The 24,541-nt window shown below is 30.9% G+C and overlaps 1 protein-coding gene across 9 annotated transcripts in view; it reads right to left on the minus strand.

Annotated features, from left to right (window-relative positions):
* Positions 1–657: 657 nt before the first annotated feature.
* SNTG1 (syntrophin gamma 1) overlaps positions 658–24,541 on the minus strand; it is an 817,517-nt gene continuing 793,633 nt past the window's right edge. For all 9 annotated transcript variants that reach the window (XM_074318426.2, XM_074318425.2, XM_019712572.3 and 6 more), the window contains one exon: positions 658–4,806. In XM_074318426.2, the coding sequence (XP_074174527.1) occupies positions 4,648–4,806 (159 nt within the window). In that variant the 3' untranslated portion in view covers positions 658–4,647. The remainder of the gene's footprint in view (positions 4,807–24,541) is intronic.

A 24,541-nucleotide genomic window follows, 5' to 3' on the forward strand; every position in this document is an offset into this window, starting at 1 on the left:
GTATGTATAGAATAACATTTATCTAAAATTCATAGCACATATTTGTGATTGATATTTAATATCTGTTTTGTTTCTTGTATTCATTTTAAGTGCTTAAGTTACCTATGATAGGCATGTACGATTTTTTCTTCAAAACACACAAACAAAAAACACATATAAAACAAGAGAGATGTTTGTTTGGTAGCTGGAATAGTATAGATATCAGACTTGATTTTAAAATTATTTACATGATCAGTCACTTTTATGTCACTGTAATTACCTGAAGGACATCTGTGGTCTTGTATGACATAGTGATGAGTTGCTTCTCAGTTACAAATGACCAGATAATGATGCCCTGTCAGACTAGTCTTCTTGATATAGAGTCAGCTCATAATCAAACATTGTGAAGAGATCTAAGTTGTCATGCTTTCAATAGTTGTAACTCTGGTTGTTTAAGTAACTTGTTAAATAGTATTTTTCTTCACACTTTAGGACCTTTTAGAGGTCAGATATCTATCTTCATAAATATTGATGAACTAGAATAGATCATGTCCGAAGAGGTTTGCATCCAAGTCAGACAGCTCACATCTGCTCCTGTTTATTGTAGTTATATCTCTTAGGATCATGCTCTAAACATATACAAAACTTACAAATGCAGTCCAAAAATGGAAACACAAATGTAGTTAAAGTATTTGTTTTTATTGTCTAGGATGCTTCATAAAAAGGTTACAGTTTTATTAGTAGTACATTGATAAACTCAAAGAACAAAGTGACAAGCTTTTGTCACTGATATTAATTTACATTTTACAAACATCCACCAAAACAATTAAAAATGAAATAAATAGATTTACATTTCATATTTCTGGAATTTTCACTGTATTTTAATATGTATAAAATATATAACATTTATAATATTTATTTATCTTCAAAAGCAACGTCAAATGTGCAAATAAGTGAATATTGATTTTAAAGTATTGAGGAATAAGAATAAATCATAAACAAGAGTTTTAGAGGTATGAATAAAGCAATTCTTTAAGGAAAGTTCAGAGTACAGCAGTATTAAGAGTTGTAAAAGGTTTGTTATTAATATCAGAATATCTACTCTTACCTTAAAAAGTAAAGCACAAGATTGCCCTTGTGCTTTTAAAGCTTCTCCACACTGCTGATTTCTATCAGTAGTTTGAAAGAGTTGTTCAAATATTACTGTCCAGAACAATAAATTAGGCTTCTCTCAAATCCAGCATTCCATGTAGACAAAGTTTATGAACAAGCTTTGTCATTGTAAATGAGGGAAATGTCAATATATAAACTAATGCACCCAAAGGAAAATTACTCTGCTAACATTGTCAATATGGACTTGACATTTATTTTCAAGTGATTACTTTTCTACTTGCTAAACGACAGTTTTGTGAGCAAAGGCTTTAAAACTGTAAGTTGGTATATGTTTGGAAAATGGGCAAGAAATTATTAGCTGATAATTTAATTCTCACTTAAATATAGTGCTGGATGATAAATGTTAGGATACACATTACATTTACATTATTTATTGAAATATTTTTAAAGTAAATACTTGTTGCAATATGACACATTTAAAATTGCCTTGTTTTAATATATTTTAGCTTAAATGGATTGTTGTTATTCTTTATCAGGCAAAATACATTATTATAGTAGTTAGCAAAGATTTGAAATGATAGTTGAACTCCTTTCTCTGACCTAAGAATCTGTAATACAATATTTTCTTTGAGCTTGCACTGTGTGCACTATAATGTATCCTTTAATGTGCGTATATAGGCACACTTTGTATACATATATATGCACACTTTGCATACACACACACACAAACACACATACACACACATATACCAAGGCACTAGAGGGGTTAACACAAAATTGAGCATTCTTCTATTAAAATGTGCTCTAGTACAAACTAGGTTTTGATGAATAAATCTCATGCATCTAAACCTAAATTAAATAAGAAATAGAGATTTTTCTTAGTATTTTTGATTTCTAAAGTGTCTCATTCAAGTAATCCAAGTTATAGCAAATGATACTGACTAATCATTGCACTATAAAAGAAAATGATAAATACTATTTACTAACTAATGAAAATCAGAATCATAATTTTTAATAGGTGGCTGCTCTACTAATCCTGTTAAGTAAAAACATAGGCCGTTTTTATCAATAGTACCAAAAATAAATATGGTAGTATCATAAACTAATTCAAGCTAAAATTTACAATGTAAGTTTAAAGTATGTTAAGTGTATGTATTTAAAATATATCCTTCTAATATAATTTGTGGTTAGTATTTTATTTTATATACACATACGTATATGTGTATGTGTGTGTGTGTGTGTGTGTGTACTATACAATGAGATGTATATATCTCATTGTGTACCTTTTCCTTTATCATACACAGAACCACAGGCTAGAAGATTTTTATGATATAAGAAAAAGGATATTGAAATAAATTGCCTTTTTGTTTTTTTCTTCTGGTTTTTGTTTTTAAGAAGGTCGCAGCTCATAGTGGCCCATGTGGGGATTGAACTGGCAACCTTGGTGTTATCAAAACCACGTTCTAACCAACTGAGCTAACTGGCCACCCCCCACCTTTTTGTATTTTTAAAATGGAGTTTTTACAAAACTCAACATTAATTTTTAATGATTACATTATATGTATTTAAAGTTTTTAAACTTTTTTTTCCTTTTGGCTAACTAGCCAATTTCATATTGCCTGTCGACCAGGTTATCTCACTGTGGACATATAGATCTTATCCTAAGGTGAAGCACACCGACATACAACTCTATTAGTAGCAGAGATTCTATAATGAACTGGCTGCTACTGTTTCACATCCTAAGTTAGACACCTCCCTCTACTTTTTCTCCATAAGCTCTCGACAGTGGCCTACCGAAGCCTGTTTTGTGGTGGGCTTCTGATTTTAGAATGACTGTTGTGTTTGATCCATACATAGTGAGGGGTAATTCCATGGTATTACCATAATTATATATATGTACTTAGTTTTTTGATCAAAATAAATTATGCTAAAACAGTACATTGTCAAATTTGCCACAGTTATTTTAATAGTGTGTCCTAGATTCAACTTGACACTTGCACGCACAGGTAAAATTATGAACCTTCACTTTTTAAAATTTAATATTCTTCAGAATTAGTCAGATGGAAAGTGAATTGATAATTTATGGTTATGTAAATAGTTTGATGTTAAATTTTTAATTGTAATGGTAGTGCCCTTTTTATAAAAGATCATGTGTCCTTCTTGAGTGACTTTTTTCTTCCATTAAAAATGTAAATCAAAGCACCTTATTAGATACTTGGTCATTTTCACAAGGAAATATTCCACTTTGATTTAGTTGAGAACATGTGCATACATAAAAAAAATATTATTTTCCTTTTTTTAATGAGTAGCTGTTGTTTAAAAGCAGATCTCATGCAGTTGTAGTGAAGGTCAGAGAGTGTTTCCACATTATGTAAATAGTTATGTAATACCTGGGATTTGAGTCTCGTGCACACACCTCCAAGGCTTTCAAATTTCAAACCTCTTCAGATTTACATTCCTAAGAAAAAATACCTAAAATTACTGACATAGCTTGCTGTTATATGATCACTTTTCATGACATGGTAAAATACACATTTTAAATTGTATTTTCATATCTCACTTTATTTTCTCATAAAATATTACTAAAATGGAAAAAATGTCATTTAACATAAGTAATAGTTTTGAGACTACTTTGTAGAAACATTTCAGTTCATGATTAGCTAGCAGGGTTTCTCACGCTATATTTGTTGATATTTTTTCTACCAAAGTTTTCTCATGTCACTGCAAGTGTATGAAACTTTAACTTGATAATAAATCCCATTAGGTAAAATATAAATCTCCTTAAATGAATGAAAGAACAAGAGGTTCATGAATGTTTCCTTCATTCATAATGAAATTAACACATTTTGGCATATTTGGTTGACACTGGCAGTGAATAAAACATGTAGTATCAGTGATCCAAAGATGAAATAGTCCATTTCATACTGTGTCTATCATAGGTCAATGTTATTATCCTTTTATAATTCTTAGGAATATTTACAATAAGATGAACAAAATTGGAGAACCAGTGTCAAATCATGGAATGAGAATACAGGAGAAATCTATGTCAGCAAGTTAAAGTGCTTTTTACTTTGATGAAATTTTTTTGTATGCTAATGTTCTTGTTGCCATATGTTTTTTTGCCTCATTTACATCACTAATAAAACAATTACAAAGGATTAATTTATGATCTGAACCCAACATGTATTTTGAATGCAAAATAATCTAAAATACAGAAGTAGCCATTTAATTGGTATTTTCATTGATAGATAGGTTACAATTTTTAAATTATTTACATAATTTGAATCATTCATTCTTTTGTCTCCAGTTTTCATGAAAATATACTGGTACAAGTCAACCAAGTGAGAATAAGCTCTTGCACTCATTTAGGATTATTCACAGATGCCTTTCAAAACAGAAGTGCTTTTGAGATTTCTTATGATCCTTTTTCTGCAGAAACTTTAATTTGACTTCACTGTTGATTTGATGATATCATTCTTTCTTCATGGCCCAAAATGATGAATATGTTTATCCTATTTATATAGCATGGTAAATGGCAATACAAATCTCAGCGTGTCAAGTTGTGTACTTTGCTTTGTTTGTAGTAGCAGAGCTGGCAGCAGCAGAAGCAGTAGCCTGATTGCCCAAAAAGAGAGGGTCCAAACAAGCTACTTTGGCAGCAAAGAATGAATGAATGCAGTGAAGGACAGCAAATAGATTTGAAAATTCCAGCTCCTGCAAAGAAAACAGAAATGGGTCAAACAAAATAAAAACAAATTCCTTTAAAAAGTTCATAATACCTAGACAACTAGAAAATAACTAGACATTTTTTTCAAGTGCAGTAAATGTTACTAGAATCAATTACATCTAATGTATGGAAACTGTAGAAATATTTATTCAATTTGTAAATTCCATATGCATTGTAGATTTACTTCAAAACATGGTGGTCTAAGAGCTAGAAGGACTAAACATTCTTATTATCCATGCAAGTCATTTCAGTATTGATATATGCTGCATAAAAATTTATCTGTCCAGATTAAAATTTTATTCCTGATAAAGTATAAGTAAAGAGAAACCTGGGGAATGCTTAAAAACTATTTTTATAACTTTACACACTTCACATAATAAATTTGAATTGGAATAATTAAAAATACTTTTCATTATTCTATAGAATAAGTCACTATTTGTCATTAAGACAGTGAATATGAAATACTGAAAGCAAGAGGACATGAATGTGTTTGACATTAGTTTCAATTTAAAAAAGTAATGTATGCCTTAATTTTAAATTTAAATAATGTTTTTAAAGTTTATTGGTGTGACGATTTTTAGTAAAGTTACATTGGTTTTAGGTGTACAATTCTGTAATGTGATATATAAAACTGAAAACAACAAAGGAACAAGACAAACAAATGAAGAAACAAAAACTCATAGACACAGACAATAGTTTAGTGGTTACCAAATTTATATAACTTCAATTGTTGTACTTGGTTGTTAAAATCAGTAAGTGATGCTCAGGATAGATTTTAAAAGTTGACATCACGAACATTTTTTATGAAAAACCATACAAATATTTTAATTCCAAGAGGATTGAAAGAAGACAGATACATATATGTGCTTAATAAAGTCCATATGATAAAATTATCCTAAAGAGGATAACTAGAGGGTAATAAACCATATGAAATTGCTGATAAAACTGTTGCTATATCATTACATATTTGTAATACAGGATGCAGAATTATATTTGATATGTACATTACTGAGAGTGTTTGCAGTTTATAGTGTGTGGCAATCTATTCAATTAGGACATTTTAATACCTGCATGTACGAAGGAACTATTTTTATCAAATAACTCACTTTGGGGGTATTTTTCTCAGGTCATGCCATAGGAATGCAATAGATCACAGCATAGATTCATAGCTCTGTACAACACAGATAAAATTGCCTATGTTGTCTCAGTGATTCCTTTTAAAACTTGAATATTTCATACTCAGTTTCCTATAGCAAATGTTGACATTCTATTTAATTCAAGTATTTGAATTTTCTAAAATGCTTCCCTATAAAAACTATTTTAGTTACTGCATCATAATTATTTCAGAAGCTTTAATTTAACAATTCACTTCACTGGCACTGTATGTTATTCATTAACTTACAGGTTTCCTCTTGACTTAACTGAACCCCAAAATCCTCCATTCACCGCTTCATTCTTTGTGTAGTCAGCATATGTCACCTGCCGATTTTTAATAATTTCTGTGTCAACCCATATTAAGTTCACCAGATATAAAAAGGGTGGGACAGGTTTAGAAAATAAGAAATGTGCTTGTGTAGTATTAAAAAAATAAAACAAACAAAAACACCCATGAAATTCACTTTTGGTGAAGGGAAAAATATTGTTGAATTTTGCAACTGGACAACAATATAACGAATAACTTTTTCTCAAAAATAATTCTGTCACATCTTTATTAAATTGGAGATTATATCTTTGTTATCAAAAACAAATATCTAAATATACAATAATTTTGGGAAGATTAAAAATTTCAATTATTCATGCCTTGTCATTTATATGTCAATTACGTGATGTAGACTGGCACTTTAAAAATTTTATGCCTTTTCTCAGGGAAGTAAGTAGTAGACAAGAAATAATAGGTAACTAGAAGAGAAAGCAGGAGACAGAGATGTGCTCAAGTGTGGTCCTTGATTCCAATGTCAACTCATCTTTCCTCAGCCTGACGGATCCGCTTTGACAATCATATTCATTTCTAGGGTTTCAATTATCACTTCTACGTATATAAGTAAGACCCTCTTTTACTCGTTTATAATGCAAACCTTAGACCTACAGTTTCATCTATCTACTAAGTATCCAAGTTATTTACTATCTCCTTGTAATAAAGCTCATCCAAACCCCATCTATCTCACCAAACATGATTTCTTCAAATTTAATCATTCATTCCTTAAGTGAATATTTATTGATGCTTACTATGCATGTAGTCTTTTTCTTGGTGAAACATATAATAGTGAGTAACACAGACAAAAATAAGTATTGATGGAACTTATATTCTAGTGGCAGGGAACAAAATATAAAGGCATAAGTAAATTAAATATAATATTTCTAAACATGATAATAAGTACAGTCAAGAAAATAAACAGGAAAGAGAGCTGAGTGTGAGAGAGGCTGTGGGACAAGAAAATCCACATTACCATGTGGGCAAACCTGAAGGGGACATAGAAGTAAACCAGTTGAATGTTTGTGGTTAAGACCATTCCAGGAAGAAGTGCAATTTCAAAGGCTCTGAAATAGAGACATAATTGGAGATTCTGAGGTAAAGCAAGGGGCTATTATGCTTGGACAGAATGGATTAAGGAGTAATTAATAGAAAATGAGGTCAAAGAAATAACAGAGGTCAGAATTTGCAGTGTTGTATCAGCCATGTGTGAGTTTTACTCTATGTGCGATAGCAAACCACTGGAGATTTGTTAGCAGAGAAGTGGCAAAAACTGACATAAGTCTTAAATGATAATTCTGGCTACACAGCTGTGAATGAACTTTCTGGGAATAAAATTGAAATAAAGGAGAGAAGTTACAAAGATTTTCAATAAGAAAAGGTGTGGCATTTGAAAGTAAAGTTGAGTCAAAGATGATTCCAAGATCTATGATAGAACAACTGGAAGGAGAGACTTGCCATTTACTGAAACAGAAGTTTCAGTGAAAAGCAAATCTCTCCTTCCAGTTTGCTCAACCAATTTGCTATTTACTGCATTGTGGGAAACACAGGCTTGTCATGAAATATCAAGACTGGTTTTGGACATATTGCATGTGAGAGAAAATTAAAATTATAAGGAGTAAGTATATAGCTGCATAGATTAATATAAATGTAAGGGAAAATGTGAGATCAAGATGTGGAGGGCACTTAGCGAAAAAGATATAGGACTAATTCCTGGAATCTTACAGTATAAAATTGTAGGATTAAATAGGAAAGAACGAGGAAAAAAAAAAAAAAAGGAAAACAGAACAGCAGTTGCCAAGGAAGTGAGACAGAGAAAACAGAAAGTCTAGCAAAATGACACCTGAAAATTGACCATTACATTTAGCAATATGGAGGTTATTTTTATTTTTGACAAGAGAAATTTTTATGGAGAAGTAGAAGCAAAAGACACATAGGAATGGGTGACTGGGTGACTAGGTGTAAAGAAATTAGAGGCTGAGTATAGATAACAACACTTTAGGAGTCCTTTTTTTTCCTATATGAGCAGAAAAATGGATCAATAGATAAAATCAGTAATGCTTTTCTAATGTTTAAGAAATTAGGGAGCATCTACATCTATAAAGTAGATATTAACAGACCCAAAGGGAGAAATAATATAATATATTACAATATAATACTAGTAAGGGACTTTAATACCCCACTTACATTGATGGATAGAGCTTCTAGATGGAAAATTAGTAAGAAGACATGAACCTTAAGAAACACATTAACCAGATGAGGTTAACAGAATATTTCATCCAATAGCAGCAGAATATACGTTCTTCTAAAGAACACATAGAACATTCTCCAGGATAGGTTATATTTTAGACCACTAATAAAGCCTTAATAAATTTAAAAAGATTGAAATCATATCAAGCATCTTTTCTGACTACAATGATATGAAAATAGAAATCAATTACAAGAAGAAAATTGGAAAATTTACAAGCATGTGTAAAATTGAAGAACATGCTGCTAAACAACAAATGAGTCAATGAAAAAATCAAAAGACAAATCCAAAATACCCTAAAACAATGAAGATCGAAATACAACATACAAAAACTTATGCAGCAAAAGCAGTTCAGAGTGAAGTTCATAGAGATAAATGCCTACCTCAAGAAACAAGAAAAATCACAAATAAAAAACAAACTTTACAGCTGCTGGAATAAGAACAAGAAGAACAAATGAAGCCCAAAATTCGTACAATAAATAAAATAAAGAGTACAAATAAATGAAATAGAGACTAAAAGACAATAGAAAAGAGCAATGAAGTTGGCATTTAGATTTGAATGCATTTATGACTGTTTGTCTCCTAAACACTGTCCTTTAAGGTATTTCCTCCACTAGGATTTCCTTTTAATAAGCTAAAATTGTATTCAAAAGAAAAAAGAAGAAAAGAGCAATAAAACCAAGAGCTGGTTCTTTAGAAAGATGAACAAAATTTACAAATATTGGTTAAACTCACCAAGCAAAAAGAGAGAGGAATCAAATAAATTAACTTAGAAGTGAAAGAGAAAATATTATAACTGATACCACAGAAATACAAATGATCATAAGAGACTACTGCTAACAATGATATGCCTGTGCCAACAAGTTGGACAATCTGGAAGAAATGGATACATTTCTAGATATACAGCATTTGAAAACTGAATCAAGAAGAAATAGAAATCTGAACAGAACCAATTACTAGTAAGAGGTTAAATCACTGATAACAAACTATAGTCCAGGACAAGACAGCTTCACTAGTGAATTCTACCAAACATAAAAATAATACCAATCCTTCTAAAACCCTTCCTTTTAACCTACTGAAGAGAAGGAAACACTTCTAAACTTGTTTTAAAAGGCAGGTATTACCCTGATACCAAAACCCAACTAGGACTCAACAAAAAAAAGAAAATTACAGGCCAAAATCCCCGATAAACATAAAATCATCAAAAATGCAAAAATCTTCAACAAAATATTAGCAAACTAAATTCAACAAAATGTTAAAGAGATCATACACCATCTTTAGGTGAGATTTATTCCAGTTCAAGGATAGTTTAACACCCACAAATCAACTATTGTGATATGCTACGTTAAAAAAATGAAGGATAACAATCATATGATTGTCTCAGTAGATGCAGGAAAAGCACTTGACAAAATTCAACATCAATTTATGATATAAACTCTCAACAAGGTGGGTATAAAGAGAATGTACCTCATCATAATAAATGCTATATATAAGAGAAGCCTTCAAAAACATCACACACAAGAGTGAAAAGCTGAAAGCTTTTCCTTTAAACTCAGTAAGAGCAGAACGATGCCCATTGTCATCACTTTTATTCAACACAGTATTAGAAGTCTTAGCCAGAGTAGTTAAAAAAGAAAAATAAATAAAAGACATTCAAACTGAAAAGAAAAAATTAAATGTCTCTATTTGCAGATGATGTAATATGGTATACAGGAAACCATTAAAACCCCACCAAAAATCTTTTGTAATTAATAAACAAATTCTCCTAAGTGTCAGAGTTCAAAATCAATATACAAAAATCTGCTGTGTTTCAATACACCAATAACAAACTATCAGAAAGAGAAAATTTTAAATAATCCTATTTACAATTGCATAAAAAAACCCTCAAAATAAATTTAACTAAAAAGGTGAAACAGCTGTACATGGAAAACAAAAAATATTGATGAAAAAAATAGAATAAAACACAAATAAATGAAAAGATATTCCATGCTCATGGATTGAAAGAATGATATTGTAAAAATATCCATCTAGGATGGATATTGCAAAATATCCATCTATCCATCCTGCAGGTTACCCAAAGCAACCTACAAATACAATGCAATCTCTATAAAAATTCAATGTCATTTTTTCACAGAAATACAACAAACCATCCTAAAATTTGTATGGAACCAGAAAAGACACCAAATAGCCAAAGAAATCTTGAGAAAGAAGAACAAAGCCTGAGGCATCAAGTTGCTTGATTTCAACTATACTACAAAGCTATTGTAATCAAGACAGTATGGTATTGGCATAAAAACAGACATATAGATCAATGGAACAAAATGGAGTCCAGAAATAGACTGACACAGTCTACGGTTAATTAATTTAAAACAAAGGAGCTAATAATATACAATGGGGAAAAAACAGTCTCTTCAATAAATGTTAGGAAAACTGGACATCCACATGCAAAAGAATAAAACTGGGTTAGTGTCTTATACTATACATGAAAATAAATTCAAAATGAATTAAGGAATTCAATGTAAGACCTGGAGCTATAAGACTTATAGAAGAAAACATAGGCAGTAAGCCCCTTAACATTAGGCTTGGCCATGAAGTTTTGGGGACCTGATACCAAAAGTAAAGTGAACAAAAGAAAAATAAACAAGTGTGACTATATCAAACTAAAAAAAAAATTCTGCCCAACTAAAAAATAACCACCAAATGGAAAGGCAACCTACTCAATGGGAGAAAATGTTTGCAAATCATATATCTGATAAGGGGTTCATATCCAAAAAAAATATGAAGAACTCATAAAATTTAATAATAAAAAATAATCCAATTAAAAAATGGGCAAAGAAACTGAATAGACATTGTTCCAAAGGAGAGAACAGATGGCCTACATATACATAAAAAGATGCTCAATGTTACTAATCATCAGAGAAATGCAAATCAAAACCATAATAAGATATAACCTCATGCTTGTTAGAAAGGCTAGTATCAAAGAGACAATAAATAATAAGTGCTAGTGAAGATATGGAGAAAGGGAACTCTTGTACACTGTTAGTGGAAATATTAATTGGTGTGACCACTATAGAAAATAGTATGGATGTTTTCAAAAACTTAAAAATCAAACTTCCATATAATGTAGCATTTCCACTTCTAGGTATTTATCCGTAGAAAATGAAAAAAATAATTTGAAAAGATATGCACCCGCATGTCCATTGTAGCATTATTTACAATAGCCAAAAAATGGTAAAAATCTATGTGTCCATAGATGGATAAATAGATAAAGAAATTCTAATTATATATACGTGTATACATATGGAATATTCAACCATGGAAAAGAATGATTCATGCCATTTGCAACAACATAGGTGAACATTGAGGTCATTATGCTTAGTAAAATAAGTCAGAGAAAGAAAGACAAATGAAGTATGATATAACTTTTACGTGGAATTTAAGGGGGAAAAAAGTTCATAAATACAGAAAACAGATTGATGGTTGCCAGAGGTGGGAGTTGGGGTTTGACAAAATGAATTAATGGGTCACAAGGTACAAACATCCACTTATACAATAAATAATTCATGGGATATAATGTATACCATGGTGACTATAATAATACAGTATTGCAATAAAACATCAATACAATTATCGAATGCTGCTAAGAAAGTAAATTTTACACGTCCTCATCATAAGGAAACAAATTTTGTAAATGTGTATGGTGATAGATATTACCCAGACATATTGTGGTGACAATTTTACAATATATACAAATACTAAATCATTATGTGTTACACCTGAAACCAATATAATGTATATTTCAATTTTACCTAATTTTTTTAAAAAACTATTTTAATAGCTTCACAACTTCAGGAAAAAATCATGTTTAAATTCATGCTTTATCACATATATTTTAAAACTGTGTATAGTGAAAATAATGTCCAAGTTAAAAAATAAATAAAAGTATAAAGCTTAATTAGATTTTTTAAATTTAAAAGAGGTCATCACATGCTGGATTATGTTTATTTTTAATTAATTTTGCTAACCTTCGGTTTTTGTTTGGAATGTTTAACTTATAAGGCCTGAAAACTAAGTTCGCGAACTTAGCACTGTGCACTTACATTGGCTGCACTGTACAAACAGCTCGGTAAGGTTTCATAACCTTGGTGTATCAGTTTCTCACAGCTGTGTTCATGTTGACGTGTGGCGGTGTCTTGCTGAGTGTCGTTCATTAATGTTGCATGTTTTTGTGTGCCATCTCTAGAATGTCTGAGCTTGAATTAGAGCAATGAACAAACATTAAATTTATTGTTAAACTTGGCAAGAGTAGAAGTGAAATCAGGGACATGTTAATCCAAATTTATGGGGATAATGCCATGAAGAAAACAGCAGTGTACAAATGGATTAAATGTTTTTCTGAGGGGAGAGAATAGGTCACTGATGAAGAGAGGTCAGGGCAGCCAGTGATTAGCAGAACGGACAAAAACATTGCAAAACTTCATCAAATTATGTGTCAAAGTAATTGGCTGAATGTGAGAAGCTAGCAGACCAAGTAAACATTGATAGAGAAACAGGAAAATCTTCACTGAAAATCTTGGCATGAGAAAAGTGTGTGTGAAAATGGTCCCGAAAAAGCTCACCGATGAACAAAAACAAAGGAGAGTCAAAGTTTACCAAGACCTTTTGGAGAGGCAAAACAGAGTTTTGGGCCATGTTATCACTGGTGATGAAACATGGGTGTACCAATAGGACCCTAAAACAAAGCATCAAAGGGCACAGTGGAAGTCAGCCAATTCTCCATGACCAAAATAGTTCTGTCAGTCCAAATCAAAAGTCAAAACGATGTTGCTAACCTTTTTTTGATATCAGAGGTATTATTCATTATGAATTTGTACCAACTCTACAAACTATTTGGAAGTGCTGAAAAGGCTGCGTGAACAAGTTAGACGAAAATGACCTGAACTTTTCGCCAACGATTCATGGTTCTTGCATCACAACAGCTCGCACAGCACTGTTGGTGAGGGAGTTTTTAGCCAGTAAACAAATAACTGTATTGGAACACCCTCCTTACTCACCTGATCTGGCCCCCAATGACTTCTTTCTTTAAACAAAGATAAAGGAAATATTGAAATGAAGACATTTTGATGATATTCAGGACATTAAGGGTCATACGACGACAGCTCTGATGGCCATTCCAGAAAGGGTTCCAAAATTGCTTTGAAGGGTGGACTAGGTGCTGGCATCAGTGCATAGCTTCCCAAGGGGAGTACTTCAAAGGTGACCATAGTGATATTCAGCAATGAGGTATGCAACACTTTTTCTAGGATGAGTTCGCAACCATAATTGTCAGAGCTCATAGTGACTTTAAATGTAATTTATACATAAAGTAAATTTAATATCTCTCATTTGCTATTTATTTGCAATATATCTTAGTAGTTTTTGTTCCTTTATTTTTCATTACTGCTTTCTTTTATGTGTGTATATATTGTTGAAGACTATATACATATATCGTGTTGTTTTTCTCTTATTTTAATTATCTTTTTTATTTTAGTATATGTTTAACTTAATCTCATTCAGATCAATAGCAACTTAATTTCAATAGTATTCAAAATTTATTCCAATATGCCTGTCCCCCCTTCTTCATGCTATTACCTGTCACACGTATTATATCTTTGTAAATTATAAGTCCAATGACACATTTTTACAATCATTGTTGTATGTAACTGTCTTAAAACAGAAGAAAAGAATTACAAACAAAAATGTATTTATACTGTCAATTTAACAGTGTTAATTTCTTCATGTGGATTCTAGTTACTGTCTTATTTTATTCTTAAGGACTCTAGTATTTCCTGTAGTGCAGACCTACTAGTGACAAATTATGTTGTTTTTGTTGTAATTTTTATTTTATCTGGTAATAACTGAATTTCTCTTTCATTTTGGTTTATTATGAGAAATTACCTGTTACCTTTACTAATGGTCCCATGTATGATTCACATCATTTTTCTCTTGCTGCTTTCAAGATTTTTTATTTTTGGCTTTTAAAAGTTTAATCATAATATTGTTTCTCTTTGTATTTATCCTACTTGGTGTTCACTAAACTCCTGGGATGTGTAGGTTAAGGCTTACATCAAATTTGAGGTTTTCATTTCTTCGCTTCTTCATGTATTCTTTCTGCCCTTTCTTTCTCTGCTCTCATAGGGTTCCCATTATGCATATGATGGTAAACTTGATGCGGCCACACAAATTACTTAGAACCTTTTCATTTTATTGATGGATTGTTTTCTTCTTACTTAGACTGAATAATCTCCATTGACTTATTGAGATTGAAATGTTTTGAACTTTTCAAGTTCTCTCATTGTTTCCTCAAAAACTGTAATTTTTAGTTGTTCAATTCCTTTATGGAATTTTTTATTTGTTATTGCACTTTTAAACTACAGAATTTCATTTAATTCTCTTTATGATTTCTATCTCTTAATTAACAGTCTTCATGTCATGAGATATGCCATACATTCTTTTAATCCTTTGACATGACTTTTTTTAGTCCTTTGATCATATATGCAGTTCACAGTGCACAGCTTTTGTCTAGTAAGTCCAACAGCTGAATTTCCTTAGGGAAATTTGCTACTGATAACTTACTTTATTCCATAAGGACCATAATTTCCTGATTCTTTGAATGTCTCATAATTTTGTTTAAAACTGGACAGTTCAAATAATATACTCTGGAAATTAAGGTTCCCATCCCTCCCAAGGGTTTGCTATTGTCACAGTTTGTTATTAAGTCGTCATTGCTCTTTTTTGTGTGTGACCTTTCTAGAGTAATTCATAATTTTTAAAAACTTGTATTTTCGTTAATATTGCCAATAAAGTATCTGCTTGTTTAGAGTAGGGGTGTAATGATTTGACAGATATTTCCTTAAATGGCTTGAATCAATTTCTTCTAACTTTTCCGTGGATTTTTGTGTGTATTTTGTTGTACTCCTTCAGTAGTCTAGCAGTTTATAATTCTTTCTAAGCCTTCACTTCCTTCTTTCACAAGGTCATAAAATCATCCAGGTCTGAGACATTAGGGCATCTTTCCTCATCATGTGCACAGCCCTGCTCAGTAATATGTCCTTTTAGGTTCTCAGGAATATATTAGTTTTTCAACCTCTTATTAATAGCTATGCCTCAGATCTTTATTTAAGTTTCCTTAGTTTCTTATTTGAACAACTGGTATCACCAACTCAGGAATATTAAACAATATTGCTGGTTGTTTTCAATAAATATCTTGCAGTACAGTTTTCCCAGGAAACAAGGTCTGAGTCATGTTAAGTAATGACAAGCATTGTAAATGGGCTTTTCCAGGGAGTTTCCAGATAGATCAAATAATTATGATTTTTCTGGGCATAGAGCTTTTTGAGGTGCTCCAAACCCAGTCTGCACTCTTAAGTGGCTTCTGGGCTGCTGGTTTTCAAAGCTGTCATGTTTTCTAGGCATCTCATTTTCATGGTGATAATGAAGCTCAGGAGCAGGTGATAGGAAGAAATAAGGCAAGTTAAAAAGCCATAAATCTCCTTGTTCTTTCCAAAATTTACCTGTTTGTTTTGTTTTTAATAAATGCTCTGTGATTATTACAAATATTTGGCTAATTTCCAGAGTTCTGAAAAAGTTAGTTCTGATAATTATGAGTGTTTTCTCATTATTTTTCCAGAGAAGTGCCATTTCAGAAAAACTTTTTGTGTCATTCTGGAAGTCCAACCCACAGTTACATCTGATTTCTTAAAATGCCTTAAGATATAATGATTTTCAAAATGTATGCAGTCAATAAATAGCAAATCATTTGCATTGCAATGTTTATATAAATAGATCAGATTCCAACCCTTTTTTTTTGGATCCTTTCATTTTACTCTTTTCACCTACATTATGGGTTCCCAATAATAACAGCCTATATCTCTTTGAGGTTTGGGTTTTTTATTTATTATGTATTTCTATCTCCTGACTTCAATTACAGAGCTTGTTGAATAAAAATAGAAAGTATTTAATTGACAATCTATATTAAACTGTTTACTTTCAAAGTCTTAAGTACTTCTAAAAGCTCGATGCAATATAATCCTGTTTAATAATAATGTCATTCCTTCGAGTTAATTTAAAGAAAATAAGATACGGATATATGTTAATATCATATTTATACCACTTTTCTACTATTAAGTTATTTAGTAAATGGCAACATATTAGCCAATGTCTTGATATATTGAACCACAAATTTGGAGAAGACATGACTACTGCAGTAAAGAAACTTGTCTGGTGCATTATTAGATCTAAGTTAAACAGTTAATCCAGTGCATATGCAAACGACTAATTAATATATGTGCGGCTTCAGAACAATTCTATGGTACTTGTTATCATCATCAAATAATTAATTTTTTAGGTTGAAATTCAGTTCATTTTTCCTATTGTGAAATACTTTCATGGCTATTGTATTGCTTATGTTTTTTAAATTTATTTTTGAATGATAGTTAACATACTGTAATATATTAGTTTCAGGTGTACAACGTAGTGATTAGAAATGTATATACCTTACAAAGTGATCATCCTAAGTAAAATACACATCTGGCGTCATACATAGTTATTACAACAGTATTGACTATGTTTCCTATGCTGTATCTTACATCCCCATGACTATTTTTATAATTGGACATTTACAGTTAATCCCTTTCACCCTTTTTATCCAGCCCCCAATGTCACTCCCATCTAACCACCATCAGTTTGATTATTGTAATTGTTGATATTATTTCTTTATTATGAGAAGATAACACAGTACCTGGTTGCTATACTCTGTATTTTACGTTAATTTACCTCCTTGGAAAATGCTTTTAAGTGCATCTTTGTTCTTAAAATTCTGTTTTTCAAAATGTTTTTACTTACATGAATTAATTACAAAATATAATTACATTTCTTCTGTAGGTAAAAGGTGGCTTTTGGCAAAAAGGAAACAGAATTAAAAATCACACTATGAACTAGTTCCCCTTCACAGGTTACTTTAGAGGCATTTAATATATTTATTTCATCCAAAAAAACATCAATTTAAGTTTTTCCAGAATTTGTAAAGAGAGAATGAAGATTTATAGAGATTAGCTAGAAGGTGGCATTATTGAAAGTCAATATTCAGTTCCTTATTTGAATCCTACTGAACCATAAAAGATGTGGAAAGGTCTTTTATGGCAGCATATAATCTCTGAGATCCTGGAGATTGGGGGAAGGAAAAGGTTTTGGGGACGAAGCCTCCAGTGACCAAGTCTATTTAAAAATGTTGTCAAACTCAGCACCGCTCCACTAAATAGAAAAGCGATCTTTTCCTTCCTTTATTAGTACTGTACAAAACATCTTGGCCTTGGTTTCTAGATCTCAAATCCAATAATTTAGGATTAATATTATGTATACACTCATTTAGGAAATTCATATATATTTTTTTCTTTACCTAGGAAATTTTTAATGTATTAAAAATTTTAATCTTTATGTATTAGTGTCTATATTAACAATACATATAAACCACTTTTTAAAAACTTTAAAACAATAATAAAATGAGCTTTTATTGTAAGTTTTCAAATAACTACAGCATTGCTCATGACTTCAGTTGGGAATCATTCCCTTGTTCTAGGAAAATTCAGAGAAGTTTAATGAGGCTTTAGAAAACAGATGGGAAATATATTCAGCTTTCTGAGTACTGAAGTGAGAATGGGGGTTTCTGTATTCAAAAAAGGGTATAACAGGCTTTTGGATTATGACATTGTTCTTATATAGCTATAAAACAGCAACAACAACAAGAATTAAATTCCCCCCAACTCCCACATAAATCTGCATGTCTTCTCTCTGGATTTCTGAGACTTTTTCACAACAAAAGTTAAATAATACTTTTAATCTTGTAGTACATATGGTAACTCAAGCAATCATGTCCCCTAAACAAACCATATTTTTTTGTTGTTAAATAAGTTCTGGTTATAATTTGCCTTGTAACTGGAAATGTATATACATATTATTAAAATAAGGCATGTTTTATTAAAAATATTTACTTATTATCCCATGTGACAAAATTAGGGTCCACTCTCTAAACCATTTCATCCTTTTTAAAATGATTTTCAAAAGAAGAGAAACATTGTAATAGCTTCCATATTTAACCACTTTTTCTGTACTATATTTCAAATGCTGACTCATTTTTTATTTTATTTTATTTTATAAAGCTTTATTTTATATCTTTGACATGTAAAGTGGTATATATTTAAAATGTATGAATTTATGTTTTTATATATGCATAGATTGTGAAAAGAGCACAACAATCAAATTAATTAACATACTGTCACCTCTAACATAGCTACCATTGTGTGTGTGTGTGTGTGTTTGTGTGTGTGTGTGTAGATTTTATGGTAAAATCTGTCCTCTTTGCAAATTTCAAGTATACTATACAGTGTTGTTAACTATCATCATCACATTATACATTAGATCTTTATTCATTTCTATAAGTGAAATTTGGTGCACTTTGACCAGCATCACCCCATTTCCAACTCCCTCCAGGATCTGGCAACCATCATTTTACTGTCTGCATCTGCATTTGAGTTTGACTATTTTAGATGCCACATATAAGTGAGATCATGTGATATTTCTCTTGCTGTGTCTTGCTTATTTCGCTTAGCATAATGTCCTCCAGCTTCATCCATGTCACAAATGGCAGGGTGTCCTCTTTTCTAAGGTCGAATAATATCACTTTTTTTTATTTACTCACCTGTCAAAGGACATTTAGATTGTTCCCATATATCTTGGCTATTGTAAATAATACTGTAATGAACATGGGAGTGCAGATATCTCTTCAAGATACTGGCTTTATTTCATTTGGAAATATACCCAGAAGTGGGATTGCTGGATAATACTGGTAATTCTGATCATTCTATTTAATATTTTGAGGAATGTTTATACTGTTTTCCATAATAACTGTACCATCATACATTCCCAACAGCACTGTATAAGGGTTCCCTTTTTCTTCATTCTTGTCAACATTGTTACATTTTGTCTTTTTGGTAATAGCCACCCTAATAGGTGTGAGATCACATCTCATTGTAGTTTTGATTTGTGTATCCCTAATGATGCATGCTGTTGAGCACCTTTTCATATATTTGTTAGCCATTTAAATTTCTTCTTTTGAGAAATTGATTAGTCCCTTTGCCCATTTTTTCATCTGAGCTATTTGTATTTTTGGTATTGAGCTGTATGAGTTCCTTATACACAAGGTTGGATAATTAAGTTCATGAACTTGTTGCAATGATGTTGCTAATAACCTTTTTTGATATCAGAGGGATTATTCATTATGAATTTATACCAACTGGACAAATAGTTAACCAAGTTTATTTTATGGAAGTGCTGAAAAGGCTGCATGAAAAAGTTAGACGACCTGAACTTTTCGCCAACAATTCATGGCTCTTGCATCACAACAATGCACCAGCTCACACAACACTGTCTGTTAGGCAGTTTTTAGTCAGTAAACAAATAACTGTTTGGAACACCCTCCCTACTCACCTGACCTAGCCCCCAATGACTTCTTTCTTTACCTGAAGATAAAGGAAATATTGAAAGGAAGATATTTTGATGACATTCAAGACATCAAGGGTAATACAAGAGCTCTGATGGCCATTCTAGAAAAAGAGTTCTAAAATTGCTTTAAAGGGTGGACTAGACACTGGCACCAGTGCATAGCTTCCCAAGGGGAATAATTCGAAGGTAACTGTAGTGATATTCAGCAATGAAGTATGTGGCACTTCTTCTAGGATGAGTTCATGAACTTATTTGTCTGACCTGGTGTGTGGGTGTTAATCTACTATTGTATATATGTTTTACAAACCATTTTTTTTCCCATTCCATGGATTGTCTGTTAATTTTTTTGACTTTTTTGTTTTTACTTTTGTTTTTATTTATTTGTGAAGAAGATTTTTGGTTTATGTAGTCTCACTTCCCACTTGTCCATTTTGGCTTTTGTTGCTTATGCTTTTTGTGTCATATTCAAAAAAATATTGCTAAGATCAATGTCAAGAAAGATTTTTTCCTGTTTCCTTCTAGCAGTTTTATGGTATGAGTTCTTACGTTTAAGTCTTTAATACATTTTAAGTTCATTTTTATGTATGGTGTGAGATAGCCATCCAATTTCATTCTTTTCCGTGTAGATATCAAGTTTTCCCTGCACAAAATTTTGAAAAGATTGCGTTTTCATTGTATGTTCTTGGAACACTTGTCAATAATCAGTTAATCATAAATGTACGGGTTTATTTCTGAAATCTCTATTCTATTCCATTGGTCTATATGCCTCTTTTATGCCAGTACTGTACTGTTTTAATTACTATAGCTTTGTAATATAATTTGAAGTTTTAGGAAGTGTGATGTCTCCAGGCTTGTTCTTCTTGCTCAACATTGCTTTGGCTTTGGGGTCTTTTGTAGTTCCATATGAATTAATTATTATTTTACTTCTGTGAAGATATCATTGTAATTTTTATAGGTATTAAATCTGTAGATTGCTTTGGGTAATATGGTATTTTAACAACATTAATTTTTCTATTTCATCAACACAGATGTCTTTCCATTTATATGTGTCTTTTAAAATTTTCATTAATGTTTTATAAATTTCATTATACAAGTTTTTTACCTAAGTTAAATAATAAATAATGTATTTTTTTTGTTGCTATTGTAAATTCGATTATTTTCTTAATTTCTTCAGATAGCTGGTTGTTAGTGTATACCACCAACTTTTATTAGATCTTTTTATTTTCTCTGTTATCCATTGTATGTTTCTCTACTTAAACAGAATGTTTTATTTTTCTTCAGAAATATATGTAAAATATAATATTAAAACCCTCTAAAACTAGCCCAGACTTGATAACTACATTTTAAATACTCAAATATTTTACTCATAATTTATCTGGTGAAAGCTTTACATTTATATGGTCATTAATATTCCTAGGCTGTGAAAAACTAAATAAAAAATTTTCAATAACATTACCAAAATCAGCAATAAGCAAAGTAAAACATATGGGCATCACATAAACTACTTAGTAAAATCTTGAAATACCAGGAGAAACTATCTTAATATAAACATTTTTATATCTTAATTATAAATTATATAAATTATAACTATCTTAATTATAATCATTTTATAAACATTTAATATAAACATAATTCATAGGCCACCTATTTGATTATCTATATAAAATGGGATCAAAGTGTGAAATACAAATTTTATTTTGATAAATAAATACTATTTAATATTCTAAGGATGAAAAATGTTCTGTTGAATGATAACTAATGGAGTGAGAGATGTGGAGAAAAACAAATTCTTGTATGCAGGCAAGGGCCTTCACCTGAACAAACTGGTTATTACAATCTCTCCCTAAATAAAAACTATTGCAACTCATAATTCAACCACAATTTAAATTTATTTTTTATTTAAAATTGAGGATAAAAAATATAAATATAAATGTTAAATTACTTTAAACCATATAAATTCCTCCAGTACTTTTTAATCATGTGGAATCTATTATTTTATTGTGTCATATTTGCAATGAAGATAAAGTGGAACCCAGGAATACATTGTAGAAACCTTTTTATTCTACAAAAAAATAAATCTATATAACTAGGTCCTTGTATATGAAGAATTCTTGCTATCATACTATTGAGCTATAATAACAAGATTTATGACCATAATAACTTTAATTATCAAATTTTGCTTTATTTCTGTTACTATTTCATTGGGGATGCGAAAGGTGAAGAACTAATAATCTGACTTACTATGACAATTATTTTTCTTTTAGAAGTGACATTAATAGCAAGTTGTTTAAAAATAAATATAATTTACTTTGAGACAATATAAGCAGATGTATGTTTCTCTATTCCTCCCACTAAAAATAATCAAAAGCTGTGGATATGATATGTAAAATAAACCAGAGGACACTCTGAAAAGAGGTGAGAAGAAGGCAGATAGGCTAGGGATCTAGAGACCTCAGGATCTGAGGAACAATATCATAGTTAGTTCTAGGTTTTTTTTGTTTGTTTATTTGTTTGTTTTCAGCATACTGGGGGTGCCAAAAAATGCATACAGGTGGACACTTTGGTCAGTGTTACTCCAAGCAGTAGTTTGCTGTAATGGGAAATGTCTGGATGCTGACGGTAACCACTTTGAGCACCTCTTGTAATTGCAGAAGTCAAACATGACTTGTATTCATCTTTTGTTATCGGTATATATTGAGTATTATAATTTTAATAGTTTTTTTTTCTTTCTTTCTTTCTTAAAATGTGTATACTTTTTGTGGCACCCTCTGTATATCCCAAACAAGATAGTGGAGAGTCTGGCAACCCAGAAATACCAATGAGTGCAAACAAATAAAAATAAAAATAAAAAAATCCCAGGAGACATCTACTGTATCTAACCATATGACCTGAAAAGGGGCAGTATAGCCTGGCAGAAAGCTTACACACATTAATTGCTCTACTTTAGCCAAATGTTACAGTAAAATTGTGACCCTGCTCCTGCTCCCACCAGCAAAGGTGGAGTGAAAAGCCTACACTTCTACTCTTACCAAGCTCTAATAAAGTCATATCCTGGACCACAAAGATAATGTCACCTAATTTAAAAAAGAAAAAAGTGAAATCATACAGAATATGTTCTCTGAGCAACCAGGTCAGACTAGAAATTAATTCGAGAAAGATAATAGAAAAGTCCCCAAATACTTGGAAAATAACATCACACTTTTCAAAAAGTCCATCTGTCAAAGAGGAAGCCTTAAGGAAATTAAAAACACATTGAATTGAGTGAAAAGAGAAATACAATATATCAAAATTTGTGGAATGCAGTAAATGTAATGCTAATAAGAAAACTACAGAATTAAATGCTTTATCAGAAACAAGGAAATTTCAAATAAACAATCTTAAAATCCCATCTTGGGAAGTTAGAAAAAGAAGAGCATTGTAAAACCAAAGCAATCAAAAAGAAGCCACTAATGAAGATAATAGAAGAATTCATTAAATTAATAACTGATTTCAGTAGAGAAAATCATGAGAAAATAATTCTAGGTCTTTGAGAATTCTTTAGCAAGATTAACAGAAAAATAGAAGGCACCAATTTAATTACTAATATGAAAAAGGAAACAGATATAATTACAGAATCTGCAGACTTCACAGTGGCAATAAGGGAATGCTATGAAAAAGTCTACACACATAAATTTGACGACTTAGATAAAATTGACCAAGATCTTGAAAATCAATTACCACAAGCAAAAATTACCACAAGTTATCTGATAAGAATGGGTAATTTGAATATTTATGGTTTCAGTAAATTGAATTCATAATTTTAAAATATGCCAACAACGAAATCCTCTGCTCAGATGGTTCCACTAGAGAGAATTAATAACAACTGTACATAATATTTTCCAGAAACTAAAAGTGGAGAGAAGAACATTTCCAACTTATCTTATAAATCTACTGTTATCCTGATACCAAAACCAGACAAAGATAGTGCGGAAAAGAAAAAAGAAAAAAGAATAAACACCAAAACAAACAAACAAACAAAACCCTACAGATCAATATCTCTCATGGATGTAAAAGCAAATATACTTAACAGATTTTTCACAAATATAATTCAACAATATATATAAAGAATTACACATATTTATCAAGTAGGCTTTATCCCAGGAATGTAATATTGGTTCAATATTTGAAAATCAATTAATACATCCCACTATAATGACAACCTAAACAAGAAAACTTACATGGTCATATTAGTTGATACACAATCATAGTGAAAACTTTCAACAAATTGAAATAAAAATAGAACTCAACCTGAGAAAAAATTCTTTAAAGTACTAAAGTTAATAACATACTTAATGATGAAAGATTAAATGCTTTCTGCTAAAATAAGGAATTAATGGAGAATGTCCACAAAGGTATTCAATATAGTATTAAATTTGTAGCCATGACAATAGGCAAGAAAATAAAAGTAATATGAACAGATTTTACA

This window comes from Rhinolophus sinicus, chromosome 7, assembly GCF_057876585.1.
Source record: "Rhinolophus sinicus isolate RSI-liver-muscle chromosome 7, RSI-T2T, whole genome shotgun sequence".
Taxonomy (NCBI): domain Eukaryota; kingdom Metazoa; phylum Chordata; class Mammalia; order Chiroptera; family Rhinolophidae; genus Rhinolophus; species Rhinolophus sinicus.